We start from the raw sequence: 12,386 nt of genomic DNA, 5'->3' as shown, positions 1-12,386 counted from the left end.
CTTAGCTTCCTTGCTTTCTGGGTAAAATGAAACAGCTCAAGTTCATCTTGTATTTTGCCTGGCCAGACCTTCAATGTGCCATTTTCCCAAGGAATCCTGGCTTTTCTTTAGTGAGATAGTGTTTGGACAACAATTGGATTGCTAGGATTCTAATTACTCCTAGAATGTCATTGTTTCTAGGCCTTTCTCAGTACAACAGAGCTACATATATGTACTTGTGTGTGTGTGTGTTTGTGTATTATGAGTTCTTACTAATAGTTCCAATTCAAATTTAAGATTACAAGGATTTTACTCAGTTTTAAAATTTTATACATGTATGTCTTTTACACTACAAATCTTGACTGCTAACCAAGATTCTACCTATTATGATTGCTTCTTTTTTAATTTTTTAAAATGTTATGTTTTATTGAAGTAAGATTGACAAATAAAAATTACATGTATTTAAGGTGTACAACATGACATTTTGATGTATGTATGCATTGCGAAATGATTTGCACAATCAAGTGAAAAGAGCCCTCATTTGAGCATTTGAGATTTTTCTCTAGCAAGTTTCAAGTATGAGGGCTTCTTCAACTCTAACGTGTGTAATAGTCATCTGGGGTAAAACTGAAGTTTCCTTGACCTTCTCATTCAATTTTCTTAGGGTGTGACTCAAGAATTGTCTTTTTAGCAAGTGTCCCAAATGATGCTGATGTAGAGGCCAGGGACTACCCTCTATGAAATAGTGTTCTACATGCACTTGTTGGAGTATTGGCAAAATGGGTGTTTTTCTGACACTTCAATGTTTCTAAAATAGTGATTTCTTTCAAACATCCCAAGAGATTGTAAATTCCAGAGAAGCATCATGGAATATTCAGAAGAGCTCCGTACCTAGTCACAAGTTCAGATTTTAAGTTCTGGCCCTATTACTGGCTAGCTTTGGGACCTGGAGAAAGTCCCTTAATCTTTCTAAGCCTTGATTTGGCCACCAGGAAGTGGGGACAGTAGTGCCTGCCTACCTCAGAATTGTAGGGAAGGTCAAATGAGGAAATACTTTGTAAAGCATCAAATGCTATAGATATATTGAATTCTTGGGAATTGACTAGTTTTACTTAAAGCTTTAAGCAATATAATGCTCTAATTGTTTCGTAAGAGCAATATTTTTTCTTTTAATAACCTCTCAGTAAAATAGTTTCACTTTACCTAAAGCATTTTCCTTTTTTCCAGGAGTGAAGGATATATCCCAAGTAATTATGTAACAGGAAAGAAATCAAACAACTTAGACCAATATGAGTAAGTAAATGGTTGTTTTGTGAATGTGGAGAACCAAAAAATGTTTTCATTTTCCTAGTTATTTAAGGCATTTGGGAGATTAATGGATAGTTTCCATTAACTCAGTTTTCTAGAGTGGTAAAAGATGTGAGAATTAGTTCCTGCAATACATGTTACCTGAAGGAACTGTGTATGAATGGAGTTACACGGGCAAATACAATTGAACTGATTGTAAACAAATCAAGTTTAGCTGACTTTGAAATACAGATTGTTGTTCATTCAAGAAATCAGAATACAGTTTCCAAGAGTAGCCTTTAAAAAAAACATGTTTTGGGGGCATCTGGCTGAATCAGTCAGTAGAACATGTGACTCTTGATCTTGGCATTATGAGTTTGAGCCCCACATTAGGTATAGAGATTACTAAAAAAATCTTTAAAAAAAATGTTTGTTGCTTTTTTTCTAACTATAATAGCAATATATGAGTACTGTTTTTAAAATTGTTTCAAAATATGAAAAATGTCAATAAGAAAAATTACCCCTAACTCAAGGGTGTATTGACCTCTAGAGTTGACCTCTGTTAACATGAGAATTTCATTTCAATTTTTTTACAGCATGGAATCATGCTGTGTATGTGTCCTATCACCTTTATTCTACTTCACAGTATATAGAATGTGAATTTTCCTCATGCCATTAGATAGTCTTCAAAAATATTTTCGTAACTGCATTATATTTCATTCAGTCATAAATTCATCAAGTATTTACTGAGGTCTTAGGATGTCTGAGGCACTGTGCTAGGACTTAGCAGATAAAACCAGGAACATGGCACATGGATGTGCACATGGCACATGGATGTGCAATAATTTGTGTAACCATTTCCTTATTTGTACGGTATTGTGGTGTTTGGCATCTTTGCTATGTAATAATAACCAGGATAACCTCTTTCTGCTTATTGTTTTAAATTGATCTCTAAAAACATGGATTGGGCTAAAGGCTAGTTATGAACTTGTTAAGACTCCTAATGCATTGGGATGCCTGGGTGGCTCAGCAGTTGAGCGTCTGCCTTTGACTCAGGTCGTGATCCCAAGGTCCTGGGCTCAAGTCCCACATCAGGTTCTCCGCAAGGAGCTTACTTCTCCCTCTGCTATGTCTCTGCCTCCTTGTCTCTCATGAATAAATAAATAAAATATTAAAAAAAAAAAGATTCCTAATACTTGCTGTCCAGTTACTTTCCAGAGAAAGCAATGGGCATACTATTTCTATACCCACTAGTAGTGCATGAGAAGAGGCTAATATACACCAGATAGACTTTTGTGGTCATTCTGATGCTTCATTCACTTATTTAAAAATGCTACCACCGGGCAGCCTGGGTGGCTCAGCAGTTTAGCACCAACTTTGGCCCAGGGCATGATCCTGGAGTCCCCAGATCGAGTCCCATGTCGGGCTCCATGCAGGGAGCCTGCTCCTCCCTCTGCCTGTGTCTCTACCTCTTTCTCTCTGTTTCTCATGAATAAATAAATAAAATCTTTAAAAAAAAAATACCACCACCACCACCAGCACTAAAAAGCTGTGTCTTCCGTCCATAGCACTTTCTGTAATGTGAGTGTACCTTAAAATCTAGAAAAAGATGAATAGCACGCAGTGATGTGATTCCCCTGAAGTTGTTTAAGAAATAGGTAACAGCACAAAAATATGTAAAATAAATAATGTTTCTGGGCTGTGCTTGGAAGCCACATAATCCTTATCTAACTGAGAACTCCCTGGACTCATGGGATTACAAATAAGGATTTTATGGAGGTTATGATTCATCGCCATGAGTTTTTTGGATTTATCTTAGTTTGGAAATTTCCTCTCTTCTAAGGGACTCCCCTCTTCCTCAGTGTGACTAAGTGAATTTGCTGTGTAGGGTCTGGCGTGGGAATACCCGCAGCCCTCCACCCAGGGTCAGGAATTCCACATGGCATGTGCCGTGCCTCGCTCAATGAGAAAGATGAAACCTCCTCTCAGAGTGGAACATCGGAGATCCCCCGTCTTCTCTCACTCTCTTCCCATGCCAAGATTTGTGTTGTTCTTTGCTACAGCCCCTGCTGTAACACGTCTTGAATGTCCCCAGGGTTAAAAACCTTTTGCCAGCTATTGAATCAAGAGTTCTTCTGCTGTTTGTTTGGGCCTGGGAGTCCCAGGCAACAGACTGTCCACAGGGCTGGACACAGGACTGCCAGGCCCGAGGCTCCCAGGGCTATCCGAATCTAGTTCTGATCTCCACACCGAGGCAACACCCAGGCTCCTCCTGTTTGAAGAGCAGAGGGTCAGAGGAGCTGCTGCAGGAGACAAAGTGGGATCTTGGTGATGGTCATGACATGTTCTTGATGGAAAGATGTTAAAGGCAGGAGGTGACAGACAGGAAAGGGCCTTAGAACAGGGCAAAGTCTAGGATAAGGCTTTTGAGCGGGTGGCTCAGGAGGAAAGGGTCAAATTAGAGAACCAGCAAAGGTTTATAGCTGGTTGGTTGGTTGGTTTGTTGGTTTCTGTTTTTCCCTCATTTAAACTGGTTGTCTTCCTTTTGTGATTTATTCAACACATCCTCCCCAAGAAGCTTGCCAAGCATCCGAACTTCCCAGAAAACACAGAGTGTCCCCACATCTCCTTTTCTATTCGGACACCACTGTGAAGTCCTGATCCTCTAGAATGTTTTTGAAATGACTAGCCAATCTAAAAACCTCATTCACATCGGGTTTTGATATCTAGGGACAGATGCACTGACAAGTTATTTACAGATCCTAGGCTATTCTTTCTAGGTGTAGAGTGAGTTCCTTCATCAGGGGGAGCTCACTACACTCTCTCTCAAAGAGGTGTCTCTGCGACGGGCAAGGAGAGATGGAGGTGGGCTGGCATCTGCGCCAAGGCTCCTGCTCACCAGGTGGGCTCCCTCACCATTACCTCTGAGTAGAGTTCTTCTTGCCAGGATGAGTGCTGCAGAGGCACCACTGTCCCTCCCTTCTCCCCTAGTGAGAAGTATCACAGAGGAGGGAGGGAATTCACAACAGGCCATTGGGAAACACCATGAATTGATTCATCTCTTTGTTTATCACTCCTTCCTCCTTTCCTTCCTTCAACATATTCTCAAAGGTCTGGTTTTATAGCCTAGGAAGGGAAAAATATCCTTTCCAGGGAATCTGCAAATGCCATAAAGAATGATCCTATTTAGGATTTTAAAAAGCCTACCTGCCTTTTGTGGCATGGATTCCTTTTCTTTCTTCCCATTTTTTTTTTTTTTAAGATTTTTATTTATTTACTCATGAGAGACAGAGAGAGGTAGAGGCACAGGCAGAGGGAGAAGCAGTTCCCATCAGGGAGCCCTATGTGGGTTTCAATCCCAGGACCCCAGGATCACGACCTGAGCCAAAGGCAATCGCTCAACGACTGAGCCACCCAGGTGTCTCTCCTTTTCTTTCTTATATTCCCTTGTCCTTCCCAAGAGCTGAATGTACTAGATGGGAAAGGACCTCCTTCTGTCTCTGAATATCTTAAATATAATTTCCTCTTGAGATAGCCTTGCTGATTTCTTCCATCTGAATGCGAGACTAAACCCTAAACCTCCATTGCTTACTCTTGCTGTGAAGATACGGGGTTGGGTCTTTGTTATTTATAAAGATAATTTTCCCCCCAGTCTTTCAGGTCCTGCTGGTTTACAATACACCGTGAGAGCTCTAGTTGCCTTTCCTTAATTAATTTTTATGACTTTTTTGACATTCTGACAAATGTGTCTTGTATCAGTGGAAAAGCTTAGGGACAGAATCCATTCCATTCTCCTCATTTACTGTATCTCTGTTGCATCCAGAAATTGATTGATTACAGCTGCACTTTTGTTAAACTCGGTCTCAGTTCATAAAGTGGGGTCCACCGCAAGGAGATCTTAATGCCCACAACTCCAGTTAATCACCTCAGGCTCCAAATAAAATAAGAGTTACTGTATTGAGATTGTAGCTTGACTGCTACAAGTGCATAAAGAATCTAGGCCAAAAAAAGATCTTATATTTTGTTCTTTGTATTTTCCCTTCCACAATCAGGGAAGGCCTTTATTTTCGCTTGTCTCAGGGTGCTTGCTGGGTCAAAGACAGGTGCTGGTTCTTTTATAAAAGGCTGAACCAGTGATGGGAAACAAAAATGTCCAGAGGGGTCACTCTGGTTTCATAACATTGGAAGCCTCAAGAAATTGGACTGTGGTGGAAGGTTCTCTGCTCACTAAAGGACATCTAAAGCAAGCCGACCAAAACAAACAACAATAAAAAGTTTAAAACAGAAAGTCAAAGAAGACGGTCTGAGTTCATGTTCTTTGGCCGACTTATAATATCATGGAAAGACTGGGCTGGGGAAGCAGGGAGAGGGCCGAGCGTCTCTGAGGATGAGGTGGGCCATGGCAGTTTCCACCTTTCCTTGGAAAAGATTTCCCAAGGATTAAGAAGGAGCTTTGAGCTGCAAGGGTTTGGGGTTGTAGCATGGAGTGGTGGCAGGACTGGCGAGAGGGCAGGCATTGCTGCGTGGCTATGGCACGATCCCTACAGTAGAGCCTCGGATGTCCTCCGAGGGGTGGGAGGTGTGTTGCAACTAGTAAGTCTAGAAGACCCAGGAAGCCTACTCTTCTATTTTGCTCTGCTTCTTTTGGCACTTGGGACCTTTGTGAAATTCAATGGAGGAGCCTCCGTTTAGACTTGAGATGAAATCTACAGCCTATTGGTGAGATGGGGGCTTGGGTAAGATTTACTTTGAATTAAATACAATAATGAAAGGAAGGCAATGTTTCCTACATGTTGGAATTTGTGCAGTGAAATTTGTTCTTGTTATCCCTACCATAGTGAAAAATTGGAAATGATTTTTGTTTTAAATAATAAAGAATAGCTTAAATAAGTTATGGCATATCCATACCATGATGTAGAAAACTAGATTGCTTTCCAACAATGTCTCATATACTGTTATATTAAAAAAATTCTGGTTATGATATAGCAAGTATCATTTGATCCCACTTTAATAAAAAAATACAAATGTTGGCATGTGTGTGTATCCTCATAAAAAGAGGTGGGTAGAAGAAGTCTGAAAGCATATGTATCCAAATGTTACTAGCGGTTGCTTATATTATTGAGCTTGTGAGTAACATTCTGTTCTTATTAATTTTATTTGTTGTTGATGAGCAGTATTACCTTGTTAATCCTACAAAGAATAAAAAATAATTTTAAAAACCCGAGGTTTTCAACATCCTTTTTCTGTTCAGGTGGTATTGCAGAAACACGAACAGAAGCAAAGCAGAGCAGCTTCTCAGAAGTGAAGTAAGTGTTTTGTACTTGTTTTGTGGGTTTGGTTTCAGCACAAAATAATTATGACAAATCTCTGAGAAATGATTTCACACAACTGTTTGTCTAGTCTAAAAAACACTGTGATGTAAGTGGTTCTTTTTAATCATTTAAAATGGAGGATCGGTGTAGTGTTAGTTTTCTGGGGCCGCCAAAGCAAGGAGCCACAAACTGAGTGGCTTAAGCAACAGACATGTATTGTTGCATGGTTCTAGAGTTAGATGGAAGTCTGCAATCAGGATGCCAGAAGGGTTCCTCCGTCTGAGGGCTGTGAGGGAGGGATCTGTTTTAGGCTTCTTGCCTTTTCCCCTGTATTTCATCCCTCCATGCAGGTCTGTCTCTGTGTCCAGATTTCCCTTTCATTTAAGGATCCCACCATTGAATTAGGGCCCAGCCTAAAGATCTCATTTCAGCCCTATTCCCTCTGTAAATCTCCAAATTAGGTCACATTCTGAAGTACTAGGGGTTAGGGCTCCAGTGTACCTCTTTTGAGGGGGAAATGAACCCATACCGTTATACCTAGTAGGTTAATTGAATTAATATATTTGGGCTAATTAATTAAAGCTTAATGACCAACATTTGAAAAATAGGTACCAGCTAATACATTGGTAACATTTTCATTACTTACCTTCTCACTGATTTATTATTTGCTACCTTGATGTTAGTACTTAAATGTGTTTTTCCCTTTTGTTTGAAGTTACTTTTTAAAAAAAATTTACATCAGTATTACCTGATATCTTTTATAAATAAAGTTTTAATAAGTATTGAGTTACCTTTAGAGATAAATATGCCTAATAATAATAATAATAAGTGTTTTAATATTCTTACACTTTAAAAATAAATAAATGAAAGGATAAGATATAGTATAGAGGAAGCTACAGTGGACCAAGTCAGGAGACCTGAGTCTAGCTGTGACTTTTCTAGTCTCTTTTGCCCATCTGTAAGATAAGGAGGTTGGATTAGATGATGATCTGTATAATTATCTGCATTTATGATCTTGTTATTCTACTTAGTAATTCTCAATTTTTTTAAACCCATGCTCTCTTTTTATCTCCTGCTTATTACCACCAGTCAGGGTTTTGCTAGACACTTATATCTGTAGTTTATGTTAAGAAAGCAAAAGCAGGGGTGGCTCAGTGGTTGAGCATCCGCCTTTGACTCAGGTCATGATTCCGGGGTCCTGGGATCAAGTTCCAGGTTGGACTCCCTGCAGGGAGCCTGCCTCTCCCTCTGCCTGTGTCTCTGCCTCTCTCTGTGTGTCTCTCGGATAAATAAAAATAAAATCTTTAAAGAAAAAAAGAGAGAGAGAGAGCAAAAGCAGGTGACTACTTGATTCAAATGATATGTTATCATACCTACTCCCCTTATATGCCTGCCTGTGACCCCTCGCAATGAGAGGCAGCTGTAGGTGGGTGGGTGGCAAAAAGCCTAGGGTCCAGATTTTGGCTCTGCTACCTACTAGCCGTGTGATCTGGGGCAAGGTATCCAGTCTCTCTGTGCCCCATTTCCCTACCTGTGAAGTAAAGCAGGGTTAATAGTAATACCTGTCTCATAGGACATTTATGAGGATTAAATAGATCCACATATTAGAACATACACCAAAGCATAGTAAGCTCTCAATAAATATATGGTAGCTATTATGCTTTTTTACTGATCGGTAAACTATTATGATCATTAATTGCACCTAATTGTTTTCATCAGATTTATTTGTGGGGCTTTAATTCATTGTCTTTCCTTTGAATGATAAAATTTATTTTGTTTTTCAACTATTAAACACACTCTCATCTTAAAGCAATTGCAGAGCTGGAGACTGATTGTGGTGTTATTGGTGGAGAGCTATGGGAGGTTCCTAGCTTCTGCTTCTTGTTCTTTGGCTTCAAACCTGATGAGGACTTATCTTTTAGTCATTCCATGTTGTTTTGGCTTTTGGCTTTTTCTGCTTGATTTACTTGTGCTTCCATCTCTCCTTTTCCGAACAGTGATATTTAACATTGATTTCCAGGGGAATTAGGGATTTTTTAAAAATGTTCTTATAAAGAGCACTGAGATATTTACAGGGAAAATGCTATGTGGATAGAAGATGATATTGAGTGAGGATTCAAAGCTTATAGCAAACATGAAAAGTATATGAAATGAAACCCTGTTATTAAGAAATGCATTTTTTAGTAAATGTTTCCCCACATGTCCACAACTTAAAGGAATTGCGAAATCTTGTCTATTGGTTCTGGAAGGTCCCTGAGAGATCTATTGATGAAATGTCTCATGCTGGTGTATGTGAAGATTTGTGATTGTGGGGAATTGGGAGAGTATATTCTTTAGCTAATCTCGTAGCACAGTAACGTGAAGGGGAAAGTCATGCAGATGCACCCTGTTTGTAAATTGTGCTTCTCCAAAGCAGATTTTCTAGGCAAAGAATAATCGTGAAATTGTAAGATTGGTTTCTTGAATCTTCTCTATGGCATTGATACTTGTTATTGGGTTGAAAAAAATTTTTTGACTTGGATTTTAGGATAAAGAAGGTGGTTTTATGGTAAGGGATTCCAGTCAACCAGGCATGTACACCGTCTCCCTTTATACAAAGTTTGGAGGGTAAGTGATCAATCAATCAATCAATCATCTCTCTCTAAGTGTTTTTGTATGAAGTTCCTATATAGTTTGTATGCATTCCTAATTTTTAAAAAATATGCTGCATTTCAGCATTAAACAAGGAAATCTAAACTTGGTTTCTTTTTTCTTTTTTTTTTTTTTTTATTTATGATAGTCACAGAGAGAGAGAGAGAGGCAGAGACACAGGCAGAGGGAGAAGCAGGCTCCATGCACCGGGAGCCTGATGTGGGATTTGATCCTGGGTCTCCAGGATCGCGCCCTGGGCCAAAGGCAGGCGCCAAACCGCTGCGCCACCCAGGGATCCCCTAAACTTGGTTTCTAAAGTCTGCCCTATTTTTTATATTCATATTTCCTTATATCCATATTTCCTATACCTGGTAATTTTCTTATGGTTTTCCATTCATATCTGTTGAGAATGTCTACAGAAACTTTAGCAACATTCAAGAAATAATTACCGTGTGCTGCACTAAGCACTAAATATACCACAGTGAACAAAGTAGACACAAGACCCTGCCCTCCAATAGCTTAGTGAGGGATTCAGACAAGCAAACAGGCACTTAAGGTAGTACATAAAGTCCTATGCTTGGAGAGAATGTGTGTATATGGCGGCAGGAGGGGGTTGGGGTACCATAGCCCAGAGGTATCCCAGTCAGTCGCCAATGCTGTCTGAAGACATCTAGCCAGACCTGATGGGTGATGCAGGCAGAAGTCGGAGGGAGGGGAAAGAGTGTTTCTGATTTAGGAAACTGCTTGGACCCAGAATTGAGTGAGAATATGGTGAGTTCCAGGAACTGACAAAAACATATTATAGCCAGAATGGGAGGGGTGGGGTAGGGAGGAAAGAGAACCCTAAGAGATAAAAGTAGAGGTCAGGTCACGTCAATGTCAAGAAGCTTTATTTTAAGAGCAGAGGCAGTTCTCTTGAAAGGATTTTTGGCCAGGGATGACTTGATCTGTGTTCTAGAAAGCTTTCTAAAATAGAATTTGTACACTTTTTATAAGTCTGTTTTTTCACTTTTAGAGGTATAGGTCTTCTAGATGTTTGCAGGTTTGCCTCCATAGCAGGGACAGGGGCACCTGGGTGGCTCAGTTGGTTAAGTGGCTGCCTTCCACTGAGGTGATGATCCCGGGGTCCTGAAATCCGGCTCCGGGTTGGACTCCCTGCCCAGTGGGGAGTCTGCTTCTCTCTGCTTCTCTGCCCTTCTCCCCACTCGTGCACTCTCTCTCTCTCAAATAAATAAATAAAATCTTTTAAAAAATAGCAAAGGCAAAGAACAGTAGCCAGCTAATATAGCGACTTTAAGACTTTTAACTGTTGGTAAATGGAATTGGTAAATCTTTTCTTTCATAATCTCACGCAAGGGCCAAGTACACTATCAGTGACCACTTTAAAAACTTCCACCTGTTAATGTGAAAGGTGAAGCTAAGAAGAATGTGGGGAAAAATAAAGTCGTACAGAGAATAGAAGGGACTCTGTGTAGGGACCTGTGGCTGCCTGGTGGAAAATATCTTAAGAATGAAGTTACGTGATTCCAGCTTGGTGCTAACACATTTGGATTTCCGTTTCAGGGAGGGCTCATCAGGTTTCAGGCATTATCATATAAAGGAAACAACAACATCCCCAAAGAAGTATTATCTGGCCGAAAAACATGCTTTTGGTTCAATTCCCGAGATTATTGAATATCATAAGCACAACGCAGCAGGTAAGTGATCTATTAAAACATTTTTCAAATAGAGGGTAGTGATTAAAATGAACAGACACTGTGATGAACTCTGCCTTGAGCAGTTTCAGTTTATAGTTAATTTTAGAATGTGATTAAAAATCATTGCATATTAAGGAAGTGCATATATATATATATATATATATCTCAACACACAAAGAAAAATAGAAGTAATATTAAATCCCATAAAAAGCTGTCTTGACCTTATGACATGAGTTATTCTTGTTATATATGATAAATGTTCACATTTCTGTGATTTATACCCTTGGTGCTGACAAAGGCTCTTTGCCTGACCCATTTGTGCGCTTTCTTGTAAAATCCAGTTTTTCAAAATAACTCTGCTAAGTCCGTTGAACCAGAACTCCCACCTTGACATCTGATGTCCGCTCATTGTCAATATCTGATCAGGTTCCTTATTTTCCACCAGGTGATGTCTGGTCACCCTGGCTTGTCTTCAGCAAGATCCTGTTAGATTGGTGTATCCCAGAAACCCCTACTGCCCAACATTTCTCTTAGTAATTTTCCATTCACTGACTCCTACTCTGCTCCTTGGCTATAAATTCCCATTTGTCCATGCTTTGGAGTTGAGCCCAATCTCTCTCAAGCTCTAAAACCCCATTGCAGTGGTCCATATTCCAATCACAGTGGTCCTGAATAAAATGTGCCTTACCGCCTATAGAAGTGTCGTTGACTAGTTTCCTTTCTTCAGCGGTATGAAATGAACACCCAAGGTATGTCCATGTTAGAGTTGTTACCGAAGCTGCCAGACAAGCTCAGGGTTTAGGGTTATGCTATTGGCTTCCAAAGACTGGAGTCATCATGTCCTGGACATGAAGTTTTCCATCTCCTTGAATCTCTGCTATACTCACTACCAGAACGGGAAAAAACCAAACACCAAAAACAGAAGCCGCATTGGTACCCATTTCCTTAGCTAATGATAGGACTAGTTCATTGGGGCATAATTTAAATATCATAAAATATACCCATTTAAACTATACAGGTCAATGGTCATTAGTAGATTTAGAGTGGTGCCAACTACCACCGTAATCTAAGAACATTTTTGTCATCCCCAAGAGAAATCTTGTACCCATCACCTGTCACCCCTTGTCCCCCTTTCATTCATCTAGCCCCTGGTAACCGGTAATCTACCTGCCGTCTCTGCAGATTTGCCAATTCTGGACATTTCATATAGATGGAATCATACAATATGTGGTCTGTTGTGACTGGCTTGTGTGACTTCACGTGATGTTTCTGACACTTGTCTATATTGTAGCCTCTGTACGTGCTCCATTCCTTTTTATTGAAAAATAAGAATCCACTGTGTTAATTTCGTTTATCCATTTTGTCATCATTCATCAGTTGGTGGACATCTGGGGTGTTTCCACATTTTGGCTGTTCTGAATAATGCTGCTGTGAACATTTGTGTACAAGTTTTTGCATTCACTTCTCTTGGTGGCTTACC

At 40.0% G+C, this 12,386-nt stretch overlaps 1 protein-coding gene across 4 annotated transcripts in view; it reads left to right on the top strand.

The window, feature by feature from the left end:
- Nucleotides 1–12,386, top strand: part of TEC (tec protein tyrosine kinase) — a 132,548-nt gene that overhangs the window by 106,394 nt on the left and 13,768 nt on the right. For all 4 annotated transcript variants that reach the window (XM_025435682.3, XM_035704276.2, XM_025435683.3 and 1 more), the window contains 4 exons: nt 1,207–1,272; nt 6,518–6,572; nt 9,106–9,185; nt 10,773–10,906. In XM_025435682.3, the coding sequence (XP_025291467.1) occupies nt 1,207–1,272; nt 6,518–6,572; nt 9,106–9,185; nt 10,773–10,906 (335 nt within the window). The remainder of the gene's footprint in view (nt 1–1,206; nt 1,273–6,517; nt 6,573–9,105; nt 9,186–10,772; nt 10,907–12,386) is intronic.

Source organism: Canis lupus, chromosome 13 (assembly GCF_003254725.2).
Source record: "Canis lupus dingo isolate Sandy chromosome 13, ASM325472v2, whole genome shotgun sequence".
In the NCBI taxonomy this organism is placed as follows: Eukaryota; Metazoa; Chordata; class Mammalia; order Carnivora; family Canidae; genus Canis; species Canis lupus.
This window is presented reverse-complemented; position numbering and strand designations above follow the sequence as displayed.